Here is a 20058-nt window from a genome sequence, read left to right on the forward strand (position 1 = left end):
CACACACACACACACACACACACACACACACACACACACACACACACAGACATATTTATGCACACGCAAAGAAACTCTTAGTATCATGCGACACATGCAATTACGCAGAGACAAAAGTGCATGGACACACTGTCCCAGCCAGGCACTCTCCCTCTTCCGTAGACATATACACAAACATAAAGAGACACTCTTAAGCACATTTACAAGTTTGCATACACGTGCCTGCACTCACACGCACAACCGTGGGCCCTAGATAGCGCGGCTTAGCAATAACCATGATGCGTTGAGTCGAGGACCGTTGGCTGGTTTTGCATTTCATACGAGCCGGCTCTTCAAAGACACTCAGGGGAGAGAGTGAAACCATTTATCACAAAGAGAAGCACAACGGCTAGAAGCACCCCCAGCAGAAAAGCCTGTTTATTTTGGCTGCAAAAACACTTTGGGGTTTGGTTCAGTGTGTGTTTTTGTCTGTGTGTCTGCACGTGCCTGGTTTGGCATGTAGACACGGTGTATCCTCTTTTACTTTTGTTTGTACACCGACAAGCAGATGTGCCTATGTATTAATTAAGAGGCCGTTACCAGACAACTGCACTGCTGATGGAGTAATTGCTCATAGTGCAAGTTATCAACAATATTCCTGAGGGACATTTTGTAAGAGGAACTATATTTGGTCTTAAGAGATGTCCGTACATGACTTATCCTTTCTTTAGCTTTATTGAAGCCTCAATCACACTGAGGCTGGTTTGTACTTGTGGCATTTAGGGGGGTGGCATCTACTTCCTTGTGTTACACCGTCCTCCAAAAGTTTCTCACCAGCAGGTGGAACGAAGCAATTCTAACACATGCAGTGAAAAGCATTGGCAACCAACCCACACATATTTCATCAACATAAAACCCCCAAAAAGAAATAACTTAAAAAACGTACTGGTTTCAATGTTTTTGTCTGGGGTTGGTTTACCTGTGATATGCGGTTTGCAGTGGCACAATCCTGTGTCCTGGTTGCAACTGGGATCTCCCGTTGAGGTGTCGATGATGCCAGCGTCACTGCAGTTACAGCGGGTGCAGCCATTTGGGTTTGAAGCTTTAAGACCATACCAACCAGGCAAACAGTCTACACATCGCCGACCTGTTACTGCAGCCTTACATGGACACTGACCTCCTACCTGGAGAGTGAGGTACAGAGGGTAACACAGGTTTTCACAGAACTTAAAAACATCAAAATAATTTAAACTGGTAATGCAAGGGATCAACATTTTGCTGTTTATGTTGGTGTTTACCTGGGCACACTCCATGCTGCTGTTGACAGTGCCAGCAGTGTTGCATTTACAAGGCTGACACAAGTGAACTGAAGTGGTATCAGCTCCTGCTTGCTTGAAAAATCCAGGTACACACAGTTCACAGTTCTTACCTGAGAGACAGAAACACAGAGAGATATTCAAGAGAACCAGCCAAAACCATGCAGCTATGAGGAGACATCAGTCTACATTCTCATTTGGAAAGTGGGTTCACTTTCTGACAATATTACATTACATAATTAAACACTCCATAACCACCCTCTAAATGAACACAACAATCACAAGGATCTGTATTTGTATTTGGAACTATACCAAAAGGACTTAAATTGTATTTGTCTATATCTGTTTTACATAAATCACACATATACACTTAAATATACTTACTATTACAGTTACCATCTGTCTTTACATGGCTGAGTAAGAATTGGACTTTTTGGCAAAGACACTTCAGAGGTTAACATTTGGTCATGATAAAACCATCATCTGAAGGCCTATTGACAACTGCTCTGTAATTGTTTCAAGATATTCTACAAATGACTCATTTTGATATTATGAAATGTGACACTAATTGGGTAACTTTTGTTTATGAGTCTTTACCCATGGTGTTGTGCATGCAGTTGTCACAGACGCCTCCTCCTCCTCGATAGTGCTCATCTGGCTGGTCATCGGCTCTGACATCATAATGACAGGTGGAGGCGTGGCCGTGACACTGACAAGACCGGCAGTGTAGAGGCTGGAGCTGGTCCCCTGATTTGAAAGGCTTGTCATTGTAGAGCGGCGCACAACGCTGGCACTGTTGAAAATCACTTTCACTGTCACTTACTGTATATAAATAAAGTTGTTAGTACTTTTCTTTATCATACCACAAGAACATTGTTATCAGGGATTACTACATGTTGCAAGTAATCAGCCCTAGTAATAACACAATTAAATGTAATAATGAATACAAGTTGTATGGGATGTACTACCTATACTTAAAATGAATTAGTGTTTAAAAAAACACCACAAAAAACATCATAGTAGAAATTCCTAATTTCTTGTCTGACATTGGTATTTACTAGATATATAAAAGAAGTATCAAACTGTACACTTGCTGTGTAGATAGAAAAGTGGTCCCATGACAGTGAAATGCTTTCTTTCATGGAACAAAGAAAGAGAATGACACAGAGTGAGAGAGGGAGGGAAATATAACGGCAGAAAAATCAGTGGCCCATGCAGCTCTAAATCTAAAGAGAGGGAAGAAGAATGCATGTAACTGAATAGAAGACACGGAGGTATTCTCTACCCTATAATAAAGAGCCAGTACATTCTCTCTCATCCACACACACCCAGCATAGGGAAATCAGACTGCTAATGAGGAGTGACTTGCAACAGCCAGGGCTTTCACACAAGCTCACTTTCATGTCAAAATAAACATACCAAAATGTGTGTAGGGGAGGAGGAAGGCAAAAAAGTGACATAAAAAATGCATTTTTCTGTAGCAGAGAGCAGCAGAGGGAAGAATCAGCAAGTACAAGCCCTTTGATTTTGTTCAGCAGTCAGTACAAATTATGGTGGACAAGGGGGGGCATCAAATGGCTGGATTAAAAATGTATTAAAAAACACAGGAGTTCCTCCCATGTGTGACACATGCAGACCTGCACTGGGCCCATTATGTATGACACACAGAGGAAGGGGCTGGGGGAGGGGGGGTATAGAAATAGAGGGAAAGGCTCCTACTTTGTATATGAGAGAAAAGGGGGAGAAGGAATGGCAAAATGAAGGAACCTGATGTGAACAGAAATAAGGAAAGTCCCTTTGTGTTTTAAAGATTAAGACGGAGAGACAAGAACCAGAGATAAAAACAATCAAGTGTGTAAGCAGGAGATGTGGAACAGAGACGTAAGAAGACAAAGAGATCAAAAATAAGAATCCCTCTTAGTAAGTGAAGAAGACAAAAGGCCCCCATGTGTATTGCAGTGACAAGACATGTCCCAGGAACGAAACATCTACAATTATGGAGGCTTGTGGGGTCAGATAAATATTAAATGTTTCTGCCCAAAATGCATTTTCTGTATCCTGAGTGTCAGATACATATTTTTAAAGCAATTCTGTCATCAAAGAATTTGCAAGGATGCGTACTTCAATGATGCATGATGCGAAATGCACGCCCACCCATCAGGCATTGCTCTTTAGCGAGGAAAAACCTACCCTGTCGATTTTAATTTGAACATGCCATTGAAATCATATCACGCGTGGAACCACATTTGTACCACATTAAAAGTAACACATTTTAGGATGTGTTGTCCAAAAGAATATTTTGAAAACAGTAAGAAAAAGAGGACTGTCTGGAATATTTTTAAAAGGCAAATACACTTACTCTGAATTGAAGGATAAAAGAGGGGTTTGGCAGTCTGTATAGTTTGTGTCGGTGTGCATGTGTGCGTGTGAGTGAATCCAGAGCATTAATACCCTGTTGGGTGATTATTAAAAGGATCTAATGAAGCCGCGGGAGAATCTCTAGAGTCATGATATATGCAAACATACAGACACACATAAGACAAAAAGAAATCCACGCACGGACGCACACACACACACATGAGGGGGTGTCTTGAGACATGTAATTCCACAGGAGTGGTATGTTTGCATGTCATGGTTGCTCGTCTCTGTCATGCTGCTGTCCTTCAAATCCATCTATTGTCATACCTACAGAAACGTCCTGCCTCCCTGGAAGTCCGTGCTGCTTTTTGTGTCTGTCTACGCCCCCCCCCCCACCAAAACGCTTCACGTATCAAAAGGTACTTTTCTGTCTGCGCTTCGAACACAAAGCTCTCACCACATCTCACTCTTGGTCTCATCCGCCGGGGATGAGTTGAAGAGCGAGATGCAAGGAGTTCTCTCCTGTATCTCCCTCCCTTTTCATTCCTCCTTCGTCTCCTCTGTCCCTCCTTGTTCTTCCCACCCTTCCTCTTCTATCGGCTCTTTTTCTGAAAAACAAATCACCCTGTACATCTCTCTGGGCTCCCCTTTCCCTCACTCGCTTCCCCCTTTCTCCACCGTCCCCCAACTCTTGTTCTCATAGCCACGGCGAGTATGTGAGCAGGAAATATTACCATACCAAATGAAAGGGAGAGGATTTTTTTCTTCCTTCTCTTTTCATTCAACATTGCGTTACCTTCCCTCTCTCCCAGCCTGCTAATTAGTCGAGGGACTGGTGTTTGGGAGTTAAAACGGCACACGTTCATTCTCTTCCTTATACGAAAGGTTTTGATGGCGCTCCATCATCCGCCCGCAGTACCAGCAGCAAAAAAGGACAGCACATACTGTAGAATGAGTGTAGATTTTCTTTCACTTTCTTTCATCACTTTCTTTCACACTGCACACGTAACTTTCACTTGTCTCTTTCTGTTCGCTGGGGCACTTTATTTTTAATTTTTCAAATATGTTTAACTTTTTAACTTTTAGCTTGTATTCCTTTATTTTAAACTAACCCATAGCCTTATATTACTAACCAATAGCATTATATTTTATTTTATCCCTCTTGCACTTATCAAGTTTAGACTACTTGGCTGTATGTTACAATCACAAAGCCAACTCATGCAAGACATTAAAGTTAGAGATAATACCGACTGACTGACTTTTTTTTCGGAACATTTTTGTAGTCCATTTCTTAATGAGACTTCAGTCAGAATTAAATCACAAGAAAGCAAAGGGTGACATACAACATACCTCATTAATGATGTTATACTTTTGCAGATCGGTTTATTTCTAAAGTTACAAATGTCCAAGTCCTGTTCAATGCACATAAAAATGTGTGTGCGTCAAGTGGACGGTGTTGCAAAGTAAAGAATGGCATCTTATTTTTATTGCGAATGTTGAAGTTGACAAAATCTGCTGAGTGTGGAGCCTACTCTAATGGATATGTGGACATTTAGATGGCCTGTCACAAGTGTGTGTGTGTGTGTGTGTCAGTGCACATGTTAATCTGCTGGGCCAACTCATCTTATCCTAAATACCATGACCAATTTCACGCTCTCGTTGGAAAGGTCGTGCCACTGGTGTGTGTGTGTGTTTGTGTGGGAGCACGTTAGTGGCTACACACCGTGTGGTTTGTACCTGACGTTAACCCGGTTAACCCCAGCGTGGGTGAAAATCTGCTGTTGAGGCAGACTTTGGCAACAGAGATCTTGGATACCACTACTTAACGTCACTAGCCATCAACATCTGTGACACTCACACAGATGGAAGTGCAGACATACAGAGTGCCTTTATAAACTTACATTTAAAAATATCCACAATGAACAACACAGTTTCTTTAAAATTCACGTAAAACATAAAAAAACACATGCAAACTCATCAAACATTAAGGATTGTTGATGTCGAAGTTTGGATCTAGAGTCAATCAGACACCGCAGATGTCTGATGCAACGAGCCCTCGGGGCTCAGGATCTTGAGTGAAAAACATACAAACTGGCTTAAAGAAAAAAAGAACAGTGTGGATTATTTTTACTTTTTGTTACGATGATATATTTTCATTTCTACTTATTTTGAAGAACCTTACCAGCACACTTCTGGTAAACACTCAATCGATTATGGTGCTTTTGTATGATTCGTTGTGTATAAACTTACAGGTCTGATGATTAAATTAACTAACCGTTTAGTCAACTTAAAATTTCTTTGGTGCAACACACTTTCTAAATCAATATCCGATACCTAAACGTATGTATTGGCCGATACCAAGTACCTATCAAATACCAATGGGAACAAAGAACAAAGGGTTAACAGGTCATGAATCCCTCTCTAATATTTACAACACCTCCTTCAATCAATTCTATTTTCTCCCCAAAAAATACCTTTCACAAGACTACATTTGAATACAATGAGATAATGCAATCTGATTGTGATTATAACACAGCATGTGACGTGCTGTACAATACAACTTATGATATAGCTTCCAGACACGAGTGAATCCATCAGCTTGCGAGAGATGTACAGAGACGGACTGACAGAATGAGAGATCAACTCTGACACAGAGTGCACATAAGAAAGAATCAAAAGAAAGAATGAGAAAGTGTGCGTGTGCGTTTGTGTGCCTGTGTGTTTAAGTGCGTGTGAGAGTTTAAGTGTGGGTCTTCCGAAGCCCCCGTTGATCATCTTGACACATGTCTGAGCATTTCTGTCACTTTAATGTCACTGTGGAAATTCTGCAGATTAGTACAACATCCGTCATGGTGCCCGGCCGATCCAAGTCAACAGAAGGCATGCAATATTAAACGCTCATATTCCCCACAGCCTTTCATGCTCCAATATTACAGAGGCAGAAGAAAGGTCCTGAATATTCACTCAGCGAGATGACATGGACAGGTTTGGAAGAAAAGTGTGCGCGCGCGCACACACACACACACACACACACACAGACGATCACGTAAAAGGACTGTGTTCAGATACCTACATATAGGGCACACACTCATTCACACAGTAGTCTTTCACATAAGTGTAGTTTAGATATACACACAACCACACACACACACACACACACACACACACACGATAACGTAAAAGGACTGTGTTCAGATACCTACATATAGGGCACACACTCATTCACACAGTAGTCTTTCACATAAGTGTAGTTTAGATATACACACAACCACACACACACACACACACACACACACACACATACAAGTAAAGCCATATTGGTTATTTACAGTGCATCTCCCCAACACAAAAGAAGTGTGAGAAGAAAATAAATTGTTTTTGAGGACGGCATGAGACATGAGACAGAAATAAAAATGGAAGAAAGACGGATGAGGCATGAAAAACAATGTAAAACAGAAATGAATTAAATACTTAGAAAGCGAGGCAAAGCGGAGTGAGCGGGAGCAGAGACCACGGTGGAGTGAAATGAAGCGAGGGACAAACACAGACAGAAAGAGAGCTGATTAGAGATGCATGCTGAGGGAATGTCATTGTTCTAGTCGATTTGAGACATTATCTAAACTGAGACCCAAGAGGGAAAGAGAGTATATGAGAGAGAGAGAGAGAGAGAGAGAGAGAGATCGTCAAAGTGAAGTGAATGGAGGCACCAAGAGAGGAAAGCGAAAAGTGTCAAATAAGAGAAATGTATATATTTTTACTTTTATGACAAACTCTATTTTAGGAGTTCATTTAAGAGAAAACCTTAAATGCACTGGTGTGCGCGGGAGGGTCTTTGTCATTTGGGTTTGAGAGTACGCGAGACAAGCAAAGAACAGCTGCTGGTTGGCAGCGCTACCTCTTTACTGACGTCCTCTGTCTGAAACATGCATTCACACATGCACGCGCAAGCACGCACGCACTAATAGGGGGACGCGGGTGCATGAATGATACATTAGTAGTGAATAATGCAGGCTGTCCTGTGCTACGGTGAGGTGGAGCAGTCACACTGAACTTTTCACTGCTGACCGACCAGAGGCTTCTTTGGGGTGATGCCTACTACGACCTGGCAAGTTGGATTAGCTTTGGTCGCAAGCAAAGGTCCACTCCTGAGGTGGTGGTTAACATCAAACTCGACTGAAATTACATTGTGAACCAGCATATTGCAGCCTACCGGTATGCAAACGGTTGCTGTGGATAGTACTTTTGCTTTACCACAGTATTATGGCAATGGTGCCACAATATTAAAGAGGCCACTGTGACGAGAAACATACAGTGAAATATGCTTTTGAATTCCAAATAATTAACCCAACCATTATATTCTAGCCCAACGACAATCCAAGTCCCTTTGTCTATCCAACTATAATGTTTTATGAACACAAAAATAAACCACTTTAAAATGTTAGTTTAGGTTTACCGGAATCTTTTCTTCGGCACACAGTGAGTCAATGTGATAGCAAGCATAGACTATTAGACTAGATTAGAGTTTTAGAATAGAGAAGTGACCCACTATAAATCTAATTGAAAATGTCTCAGACACCATATGATCAGTTATCATAAATCACACAACCCCTCCAGCCGTCCTGTGCCAATGAGGCTGATGTAAGCTGTCAGTTATTTACAACTTTAACAGCATTAAGTGTATTGCCTGATTTAACAGTCTGACCGCACTGATAACTGTCTAAAATATCAGGTTCAAAGCAGAACCGCCTGACACCACAGGTAAACAGCATGTGTCCAAAGGCATAACAGTTAATGCCACTCAATTTCTCAAAAAAAAAAAAGGAAAAAACTATATTTTACAAGGAAGGAGTTCTAGTTAATGTGTTTGAGTGTTCATAATTTATTAGAGAAGTCCCTTTAATGTCCTCAAGAAGAAAACTGCTTAATTAAGACCACGAGGACTCTCTCCGCAGGGGGACTCCTCTGTGCTCGGTGTTTGTGTGTGTTTACATGCTTGAAAATGTAATGAAATTACTAATATTGATAATTGTGAATTCAAAACACGCAGTAAAGGCAAACCAATGAAAAACCTTGATGTGAGTGGAACGTGTGTGTCAACATGACCCTCTAAAGACCTCACAGTACCACCAAAGGGTGAGTGAGGTCCAACACCACACTTACACATGTAGTTAATGCTACACATCAGGCTTTTGTGTGTACTCACATTGTTGCCCTCCGTGTGGCTCTCAGGCAGACACAGACAGTGGTACGGCGTCACACTTGTGTCACAATGGTCTGCGTGGCCGTGACACTCACATCTGGCCAGATGATAGCGACAAGAAGAGAAAGACATTTAAAAAGAAATTCTGACGACAATGAAAATACAATACCAAAGGTAAGTAGCAAACAACCCTCTCTTCAAAGTTTCTGTTGCCACCTCCTCCACCAACGTCCATGGAACCGCTGTCTACCCATTAAGAGTCCCATTCAACTTCATTAAATGCCATCCTGAGAACTATTAGAGCAACATACCAGGTTGCCATGTCTCCATCTCTCTCACACACACACACACCAATAGTGGGCTATAATGATTCATTTAAACAAAAATAAATAATCTTCCTGCTGACCCTATTTCTAACTTTATGAATCATTTTCAGCCATTTCGACACTGCGTGAATCTTGAAACTAGTTTGGACATCCACTAAATTCAACTAAATTAAATTTTTATGTAAAAGTGATTGCATGTATTGTTTACGTCATTAGATTTTCTGAAATGAAATGACAGGAATTATAAAAAACACAATATTAAGGATAAACTAGAGAGTTCTGACAAAGTTTATTCTCAATGGTTTTACTGTGTCACAATACTGTGTGGCAATTTGATATAAGAGGCACTGTTCTAGCATGTAAAGCGATGCTCATGAGAGCCAACAATAGAGCGAAACCCAGGTTATGAGTTTGCTCTCTCTATCACCAACACGTTTACGTGCATGAAAATGAATGAAAACAGAATTGGAAAAGGTATAAAAGAGGGGGGAGAGACGGGGAGGGAGGACGAATACACAGATGAGATTTCAGCAGCTCTGAATCTCTGTTTCCACCACTTCACTGTAACAAGCTACTAATTAAAACAGCTTAGAGGGAGGGGGAGAAAGAGTTAGAGATGATTGCCTCCTGCATAATCCTGTAATTACCAAAGTCATAAAAAACAGTCACTCTGTCAGTCTAATGAAGAGATGTGTTCACAATTACTCTCTGAAAGCTCTGCTGAAACTCAACAGTCTGTGTGAAAATATCTAGATGTCGAGCTCAGACGTTTTTAAGGAATCAATACTGAGTGTCTGTCAACCGAGTAGGCCTTTGAAATGACCAAAACAGACAGAAAGGACTGTTAAGCCAAACCCCCCAAAATGCTGGTTCTTACACATTAATTAGAACAATTATAAACACAAACTATTCAATTGTTAAGCCAGAATATCAGATTATGAATAATAAATAAATCCAGGCCTCAATTTCAATTTAATATATATATATATATATATATATATATGAAATATATATTTAGCTTAGCTTGAGGACTCAAATGTATACTTATCTGTGTGCGACACATAATAACATAATTAAATTAAATAATATACAATAACTGCAATTCAAATACAATAGTGGGATCTGATAAATATGTGTAGCTTCTCACCTGCCACTGATCGTGATCTCATTGATGGCATAGAATCTGTGTCCCTGATTCACCCCGTCTGCCACGGTGTGGTACTGTCCACTCAAGTGCATCCTGACCTGGGTGGCATGTACCATCTTCTGGAGGGCAGGGGTGTTGTAGAAGTCACTATAGCCTGGCCTGAGGTTTGGCTCTGGGGTTAGAAGGCTAAATGTGATGTTACCTCCTGAAAATGGCACGTTGCTGGTACACAAGAAACACAAAACACAAATTAAACAGAAATGCATAAAATTATATAAAAATAGAAAAGGACCAAGAATCAAGTTGTATGTTAACTTCACCCCAAAAATAAATTAAAACAATTTAACCCCCAACCAAAACATCAATTGTGGTACACACCTTAAATCCAGTATCAGCTAGAATATAGTACATTAAAAAGAAAACAGTAAAGTTGATAATGCGACACACGTGCTATTGCAAATCTAAAACTGTACATTTGTTTTCCCCTCTAAAAAAGATATTTTAAGGTTTATTTGGTTCCAGTTCTCACTTGCTTTGGACAATACAGTTAATCTCATAAAAAAGACGTTTACCTGACTATCTGTACAGACAGACAAAACAAATGGATCAGTTACAACACTTCAGGACCAGCACTGTAATTGACTGGTATGAAAACACCTAAGTGGCATGCTTGAATTTATCTTGCCAGACACTCGAGCAGCCTCAGAGGAGGTAATGTCTCTAGCGTAATTAAAAAAACTTCATCAAAAAACATCAATCAAGATCAAAGACAGAGCTCTTTTTGATAAAATGATCAACTGCTAAAGTCACAGAGGTTCAATTGCTCTCATGCCAATTTAACTAACACAGTATGTGATATCACTCGTCAGTCAAATGAACTTCTAGGGCTAGGACTTCACAATCTGTGATCTACTCATACCAGTTCTATTGAGTGCCAACAGGGCTTTGAAACAAACAGCAAAGCCAAGATTTAGTTAGATTGTATAGTATGGTAAAAATGCCACCCCATTCACACGTGGTACCTACCTGGGCAGCTGCAGACAGTTGACAGAGTCTGGTCTCAGCAAAGGCCCGTTGTTTCGCATTTCAAACACACTGCAGTTTCTGGCCATGTATTGCCAGTCCGACCAGGGCTGTTCTGTCGAGGTGTCACTCTCGAGCACTGTGAGGTCAAGCCTTCGTCTTTGGATCAGAACGGACTCGGGCAGGAGCCCACCAAACTGTACTATAACATAGAATATCTGGAGGAGAAGAAAGTACTCATTTGGATTCACAATAACCCATAACAAGCATGTGATACTTCTCTCCATGTTTTTTTTTTATAGTTTTTATTTATATGGACAAGATATGAATACATTTTGGTCAGTTATTAAGTGTTGATTGAATCGTATTCTAAAGGGAGGATAGGCGCCGTCTCAAATGGTAAAAATGTAATTTTGCTCATGAGTCATTAATTGTGTTTCAGTACGGACAACCTAAAATTATGATAAAAGGTTTTAATTGTAAAAACAGATACAACAAATAGACACATATTCACATGAACACAGACACACAAGTAGTCTCCCACAACACATAATCCTTGCCTGTGTCTGTGTGGGTATGTGTGTTAAGTGTTATCTGCCCCACTACAGTGTGGGCTGGGACACTGGGTTACACAGCAGGGAGCGCATTAAGCCCCCCTCCTCCCCCCGCCCCGCACACACAAGCACACACACACCCACGCACAAACACATGCACACAAACAACCAGGACTTCAGAAAGTGTCTTTTATCTAGGGACTTGAGTTGAGCTTCCGCGTCCTGATAGCTCCCAAAATCCTGCCCACACTCACATACACACTTCAGAGAGAAGAGGGACGACTCTCTTAACAGGCCCAGTGTCGACGGCGCCCAAATCCAGCAATATCGCTCACTCCCTCTGCTCTCCTGTCTATCTCGCTGCAGTGCTTAGAAAGAGGATGAAACTACAGTCCACTGCACCTACAGTACAGGTGCGAGCAGATGGAAGGTGTACAGCGCCTCAACTGCAAACTCAAAAAGGTTGAATGTCCAACCCGAAGTAACAAACCATGAAGGAGCAGGCAGGCCATTTAGCAGACCCAATGATCTCAAATAACCCACATTTCTTCTTGTGTGACTGGGACAAAACATGTTATTGGTTGGTGTGTAGATGCGTTACCTGGTATTGTCCATTCACCAAATTCACGGTAAGAGTGACTCCTTCATCCAGTTCTTGTGTAGTCATGATCTTAGAAAGCCACGAGGTTCCCATGTCCTGATCATTGATGTAGCTTAGTGGATGGCCATTAAGGTTGAGTCTTAAGACTCTGTCATTGGTGGTGTCCTCAACCCCATTGGGAATGCAGTATCTGTTAACGGTGGAAGTATCTCAACTGTACATTAGTGTTTCTAAGGGGAGAATATTTTTAAGACTGAACTAAGTAACAGTAAGACTGAAGAGTGAAACTTTTACGGTTATGGTTCTGTACCTCTCAATCAAAGGGTGTACTTTGGGGTGACTGGGAGGACAGCGACACTCTGACTGGGAATGGAGATTGGGCAGGACCCCCGAGTACACCTCCACCACTTCCCTGTTGAATCAAGAAACAGCAGATATCTCTGAGGTAAAATGAGTTAAAAAAAATAAGAAAAAAAAGAACACAAGGATTCCTAAAATGTGGGGCATGAACTCGTAAGACAATTGAACAGTGAAGGGACCATGAACCACACTGACAGTGACCCAACAAGGCCTTTCTAATAACTTACAGTTAGAGATACAAAGACCCTTGATGGGCCTTTGACTAAACATTTAGTGCAAACTGGAAAATCAAAGGAACAATTTAAAAACTCAATCTTTCATTTTGTCCTAACCCAATCTTGATGAGAGAGACTTGTAAGCTCCAAGTCCTGACTGTGTGCAGTGAATCACCGGTAAGCATAACACTAATTGCCTTGTATTGAATTCTCAGGAAAATCCTCTGGAAGCAGTATGGATCTTAAGATGCAACGATTAGCCTTCGCTATCCTTCCTCTTACCATCTTTCCCTTTATCGCTCCATACAGCTCCTCTACCCGTGCTACTTTAATCTATACAACACCCCTGTCTGTTTGTCTTTATTTTTATCCCGTCGCTTTATTTAATCTCTCCATTGCTAACATTTCACTTCCGCTTCCTACGCCAATCATGGTTACCTTCCTTCTTTTCTTTCACTATACTATTCTTTGGCCCTTCTTTCATGCATCCTTCTTTCTCTCCACACCGCTGCTCATTACATGTCTCACCGACTTACTCACCTGTTGGTCAGAGCGACAGGATAAAATCTAAAGTCCTGCATCCGTCCAATGAACTGATTAGACCCTGTAGAGATGAAGAGAGGGGAGAAGAGAACATAAAGAGGGCGTTAATGGGTTTGTACCGAAGGCAGTGAGTGAGAGGATTTCACAGTGTTTAGTAGATTATCTTATCAGTTTCTTGATAACAGCTAAGTGAGGATGCCCACAGCTGCTTATAATGGCCGAGTTCATGATACATGGACAAACATGATCGGCCCCAGGTCACATTTGCTTCCACTAGAGAGCAGCAGGGCTTACAAGGACAAATTCATTAGCTTGGTTTAAGACCGCGGCCAAAATAGGTCTGTCTAGGGATAACCAAGTTAGATTTTAAAAAAAGAGAAACCTGAGGGGTGTTTCTTCATTCCTTCTTTTGGGTGGTTTTCTATCTCTGTCTGTTATAGACATTAAATCAGCTGCAAAAGCAAACGCTGAACTAGTTGGTACATTTAGTAGGCTTTAAGAGCAAATAAATATATGGTCCTTGAGTGATAGTTTTTTTTCTCCAAATATACTGTTGATATATTGTTTGCTCTATAAGTGACAGAACATTTTCAAGAATGTTCCATCAAAACGTTATCTTCAAGGCAGGAGATATTCCATGTTTAATTGAATCAAATGTGTGAATTTGGGACACTTGAAGAGAAAAATCAGGTTCTTTCTAAAACAATGAATGACATCTTTCATCTATCTTTGATACGTGACAACACGTGTTTTAGCAGGAAAACGGTAAAGGGGTGTCTGGCTGAGGTTGATAAGAAAGGATCTGCAAAAAGGTAAATACAAATATGTTGGACAAGAGATGAAACATATCAAAAATATGCCAAGACACCAAAGTCTCAAGGAAACGTAAACTAGAACATCTCAAACTCATGGGTACAATGTCCAGACACACATGTGGATACTGGACCGCGGACAAGAAACACCATCAAACGTCTAAATGAACACAGGCAAGTCCCCAACTCATCTCCACACACAACTATCCATACGTGACACTGCTGGACAGACTATAAGATGGGGATTGGGGTCAAAGAGAGCCGGCGTCTTTTAGAGTCCAACAAACTTCTATCTAGTTTGACAAGAAATCTTAGAAGACGGATAACGTCTCTTAGCATCGACAGAACCGCTGCCATGTCTAGCTTTTTCTGTGAAGGTGTGTGTGTTACAGGCATCCTCTAACACACACACACACATGCATCACACACCCATCCGTGAGCAGCCTCACTTTAGAGAAACTGGGTGGAAAAGTGTGTATGCATGACTGTGTGTATTTGCATTTGAGAGAGGCTTTGCCATGTTTGTCCCAACTACAGTGTGAGCGTTTGTGTGTGTTGGAGGGGTGTATGTGTGTGTGTGTGTTAAAACAAAGAGTGTTATGGGATGTAAGTGTGTTCGAACAGTGTGTGCTTGTGCAGCCTTAGGCTTTGGCTGAGGATTTCTTTAGCGTGTGGAAATGGGATTATGTCTTCCTCTGAAAAGCACTCTCCCTATTGTTACTGGGATGACTCAAGGTATAAGCCTTAATTCTCTCTTCTCTGTCTTCTCTCTCGATGTTTCAGTTCGCTCTCAGTTTCCTCTTGTGTGTGTTTTTGCGTTGTTAGAACTGATGATCGTTAATACAGGCTACTAGGAGTTGTGTGAGCCTTTTGTACAGGTTTTTCCTGCCTGTCCTTTGCTGGTGTGGTGTCCATTGTGGGATAAACGCTTATTGCTAAAAAACAATTCAGACCGTGAATGGTATCAAAAACTGTTTTCCTTGAATTTCTGTTGATCTGTTAGTAGTGATGTTAAAACCGATCATGTTATCTTCTCTTTGACAACTTACTGCTGTACTTATCAGACACACAGTTTTCAGTAAACAGGGTCTCCCCAAAAAACAGACAAGCTTTTAATCAATACATCTGATCAGCATTCGCATAATCAATCCACTGATCAAAATTCAAGACACAGGCCGCAGGTTTAACACACACACACACACACACACACACACACACACACACACACTCTCTCTACTCCTTGAGCCAATCACTTGCATTGATCACAACCACTGATGTGATCTTCAGCTGATCAGATGCTAGCTGCCGTGAACTAGGGATCAATGCCTGATAAACGAGAAGAAAAACACTCGTTTATCACTCTGGAGATGAACGGATATCATTTTTCTCTCAATTTCTCCCCTATTGACTGTGAGACGGCTTGCAGGCACCACCAATCAATCACACATGTGTAGTTGAAGCGGGATAAAGGCTGGAAGGAGTATAAAGGTGGAGTAGTCATTGACACCATATTTAGATATACAGACAAGATAAACTAGGAGGTAATTCTCTCCATATGGAGAGAAAAGACACTGGACCCTCTTAATGAGGAGGGTGGGAGAAAAACAGATGTCCTCCCTTGCTGTTTTGAGTTTTCTGCTTTGGTGAAAAAGCGTCATTCGTACATTTCACTAAATGATCATCTCTTGAACAGTGTAAAAAGGGAAAATCTCTAGCATTTTTACCGTTGGAGCTGAGTCCCACCCACATTGCACCACCCTCGCTGATGGCAGAGAGCCTGGCGGTCAGAGGTTGTGTGTCAAATGGCGTCCCATCCTCCTCCAACCCATCCAGGAATAGACTCACACGTCTGTCGTAGACCTGAAAATCAGACAGATTGAAACCTTAGTTTGTGTTGAATGCAGTGAACGGTCAACATTTTATTAGACTAAGGAAGGCACAACCCGTCACAGTCTAATTCTGTATGTGGATTTTGTCTAGACAGCATCTACGGAAACTCTACACCAAGTTTACAAGTACAGAGATGATAAATTATTAAATCAGCATTTCCATAAATCACATGCGAGCATCATAGTGTAACCTCCACACATGTAAGGGAGCGGCCTGAGGGGCGGATGCAGCAGCGGTTTACTGCTGTAACACACAACGTCTCAGTGAGACCAGTGCATGCAGATCTGTCTCAAAAAGTGTATATGCGCTCTGCCGGTGTGTTTTTCTGCATATATATCTTTGCACGTGTGAGAGTGTGACCATGTGTGTGTGTGAATTATACATACGGCTAATCTTCCAGCTCATTCCCCCCAGTAGCAGAAAGAGCCTCGGGCTAAACTGCCTCAGCCGCAAATTAGCTTTCTGTTTGACCAAAAAATCTCCTCTCCACTCCTTCCCTCGCTCCTTCCCCGATTGGCTGCATGAATAATAAAAACTGCACGGCGGACAACATAGTCAAAGCAGGGGCCAGCTCGCTTTCACATCAAACCCAGGCAAAAAGAAAGATACTTCTAAAGAACACGTGCCCTGCCCCACCCTCTCCCTCTGCCCCATCTCTAAATTCTCCATTTGGGCAACACACTGTGGGAGCACTGATAAAACGGGGCTCTCCCTGTCTTACTAGAGTAAGACCTCCTCCTCCATCGTCTCTGGCACTCCTTGCTTTGTCCTTCTCCTGCTCAAATGACCTCCTGAGGTCATTGGACTTCACCTTTTTTTTCCCCTGTCCCCAGTCCCTCCCCATTTTGCATAGCCTTCTTTACTTTGTCTTCCTTCGGAGTCGCCGACTTCCCCCGGCCATCTCGCTCGCTGTCTTTCCCTCATGTTTATCTTGCCCTGTCGCTCTCACTTGTTGTCAGCTCTTTAGGGAAGTTCAAAAAAAAAAAAAAAAAAAAAGGTGCGAGAAATAAGTCCAAGTCAAAAAACGCCTTTAGGGAACGACGGCAATCCCAGACAAGTGTCTGCTTCTCAGAGGATAGTTAAGACGCCCAGACAGACACTTTCATGATGGCTGATTGAAGACTAGCAAGTGCATGAGAGCAGAGGAGAATTGGAGTGGAAAAAAAAGAAAAGAGACAGGAGGTAGAGAAAGAAGAGTCAGAGAGCGGGTGTAAGAGAGGGAGCTAGAAGAGGGGCCCTCTGTAGAATCTCTAAGCCGGAGCTGTGTGGCTCTTGGGGAGATGTGAGGCAGTTGTCAGGCCTGATGTAAATGAACCCTGAAGCGCTTCATCCTCCTTAGCTGCCACGCGCCCTTTTGAAACACAGCCAACTCCCCTTTGTTAGCTTTCACAAACACTTTCCCCGTCCATCTGTATTTTTACTTCTTTTCCTTTACCTTCATTGTACCTTTTAGCCAGTTTAACTTCAGACGTCTTTGAGAACAGAGGGGAAAAAGGAGTTAAAGAAATGCTTTAGTGTTGATAACTATAGTCTCATTTGGACTGTGTCCACGACGCCAGAGGAAAGAAAGTTACGACTTTAAACTGAACCGATTCTCCTCTCTCTCCTGAGGGCTTTCAACGAAAGCACTTTACAGTTCAATCACGTGCAGATGCCTATTTTAGATATATGCTAAGCTACAATAGAGCCCACAAGTAGTGAACACTAACTTTAGTTAAGTAACTGTTCACACAATTAATGAATAATAAATGTTTATGGAATATTTTTTATAACTATTGAGTGTCCAGGGGGTTTTACATCACATTTGTTAATTGTACACTTGTTCAGTGGAGCGTGCTGCACCAAGCATGTTCCCTGTGCAACCTTTTACGAGCAAGGTGTACCTAATAAAGTGGCCGGTGAGTGTACATGCATACAAACAGAGACACCTTCCGTTTTAAGTTAAATTAAATATAATTATCTTTCACTGTGCAAGGTCCACCAATAGCTCTTGTTCCTGGGGTGAAACTTTTTGCCGTTTTGCTCTTCTTTCCTGCAAAACTCTTTCACATTCAGATTAAAGCTGAAAAAGGAAGGGATGTCTTAAGCAGGGTTCATTGCAGGGCCAGTCTGGATATTAACAAAGGCCCCAACTGTGGTTGTGCCACTATTAATGGCTCCATTAGGAACTGGTCTGGTTGCATGCTTTTTGCTCCTGAAACTTTTACCATTTCTGGATCAAACTGATGGCTGTGAATTTGTCAACATACCTCATCATAGCAGTGCTAAAACCTTTGGCCTTGACTATTAAATTAAATGTAGTTAAATAGATAGTTTCATTGTTATTCTTTCCTTATTGAACTATTTATTTCAAAAGGTTGCTGTGCTCTTAGGGAGTTTCGAGCACCATTTCCCTGTGTACCACCCAGCCCACTGGCAATGTTACCACCTAAGCCGCTCTAAAAGCCCAGGGAAACCCTGAGTGGAAAGCTTTTAGTGATCTGTAGACTGGCATTTGACTAAAGCTCTTCTCAATTTTCACACTCCTGCCAAGCTATGGCTCAGTACACAGTTTGGACAGCAGCGTTTCTTCTAAGCTCACTTTGTAGATGTGGGACCCAAACAAAGTGGTGGCAGATAAAATATGAACAGAAATAGAACAAGCAACAATACAGAACTTTTTTTCTTCAATCAAATTGATCTTAAAATGTATTGTTCTTTAAAAGTTTGAAGTGTTTCTGGACTAAAGCTCCTTAACTGATCCCAAACAACACATTACATTACATTACATATAGCTGACGCTTTAGGAGGCATAAGAGTTAGCCTAACTAATTCACTATATTACAATTTAAAATACGTTTAAATTTATATGTGAAGGGCTATCTTAGCTGCCAGTGACAGTTTGAGGTCAGAGAAGATGAGAGGGACCTTAAGAATGACTAACACTGAAAACCAATTCTAGATACATATTTTACTGCTGCCTGATAGTCTATAAAGTGCTAAAGAATCACAAGGCTCTCTGCAGGGGCTTAATGTTGTTTGTGTGCATGTGTGTGAATGTAAAACTAGTTTACACACTCACACACACACACTCTCTCTGCAGTCGGTTTGACCTTTATCACAGAGCATACCAATTCCCCGTCGTACACATTTTTCTCATTCACCCATTTCAGCTTTTGCTAATTGGCTCCTCTGCGCTACTCAAACAATTACATTTTTATTGACAATGAAAACATTAAAATTCCTCAAAATCACACAAGGAAAAAAAAAACTAAGGATTCACATATTTGACTTTTACCTTGGGTTTGGGCATCGCCGGTTACCAAGCATTGATCCGTCTCACTGTACAAAAGTGGCTGGGATCGTTCTTTTTTGTGTAAACTTGAAAATGCAATGAAAAATAACAATATGTTGTTTATTGTTATAAAGAAATGATACGTTTTCCAGCACGTGAAGCTGGGGAAACATGTCGCAGCCTCTCGCACCATCAGCACCGGTTCCCCCCAAGGCTGCATGCTTTTCCCCTCCGCTCTTCTCCCTGTACACCAACAGCTGCACCTCCAGCCACCAGTCTGTCAAGCTCCTGAAGTTTGTGGATGACACCACCCTCATTGGATTGATCTCTGGTGGGGGTGAGTCCGCCTACAGGTGGGAGTCTGACCATCTGGTGACGTGGTGCAGGCAAAACAACCTGTAGCTCAACGTTCACAGTGGAGATGGTTGTAGATTTTAGAAAGAACGGAGTCCCACCTTCC

General features: G+C 41.6%; 1 protein-coding gene across 1 annotated transcript in view; it reads right to left on the minus strand.

The window, feature by feature from the left end:
• The window catches only part of ush2a (Usher syndrome 2A (autosomal recessive, mild)), a 158288-nt gene that overhangs the window by 125882 nt on the left and 12348 nt on the right, over nucleotides 1-20058 (minus strand). The window contains exons 6-15 of the mRNA XM_078085091.1: nucleotides 16159-16294; nucleotides 13620-13683; nucleotides 12815-12916; nucleotides 12505-12694; nucleotides 11353-11567; nucleotides 10327-10548; nucleotides 8857-8950; nucleotides 1893-2088; nucleotides 1278-1408; nucleotides 959-1163 (exon numbers count right to left, since the gene is read on the minus strand). Coding sequence (XP_077941217.1) covers nucleotides 959-1163; nucleotides 1278-1408; nucleotides 1893-2088; nucleotides 8857-8950; nucleotides 10327-10548; nucleotides 11353-11567; nucleotides 12505-12694; nucleotides 12815-12916; nucleotides 13620-13683; nucleotides 16159-16294 — 1555 coding nt within the window. The remainder of the gene's footprint in view (nucleotides 1-958; nucleotides 1164-1277; nucleotides 1409-1892; nucleotides 2089-8856; nucleotides 8951-10326; nucleotides 10549-11352; nucleotides 11568-12504; nucleotides 12695-12814; nucleotides 12917-13619; nucleotides 13684-16158; nucleotides 16295-20058) is intronic.

The sequence above is a fragment of the Gasterosteus aculeatus genome, chromosome 12 (genome assembly GCF_964276395.1).
Source record: "Gasterosteus aculeatus chromosome 12, fGasAcu3.hap1.1, whole genome shotgun sequence".
Taxonomy (NCBI): Eukaryota; Metazoa; Chordata; class Actinopteri; order Perciformes; family Gasterosteidae; genus Gasterosteus; species Gasterosteus aculeatus.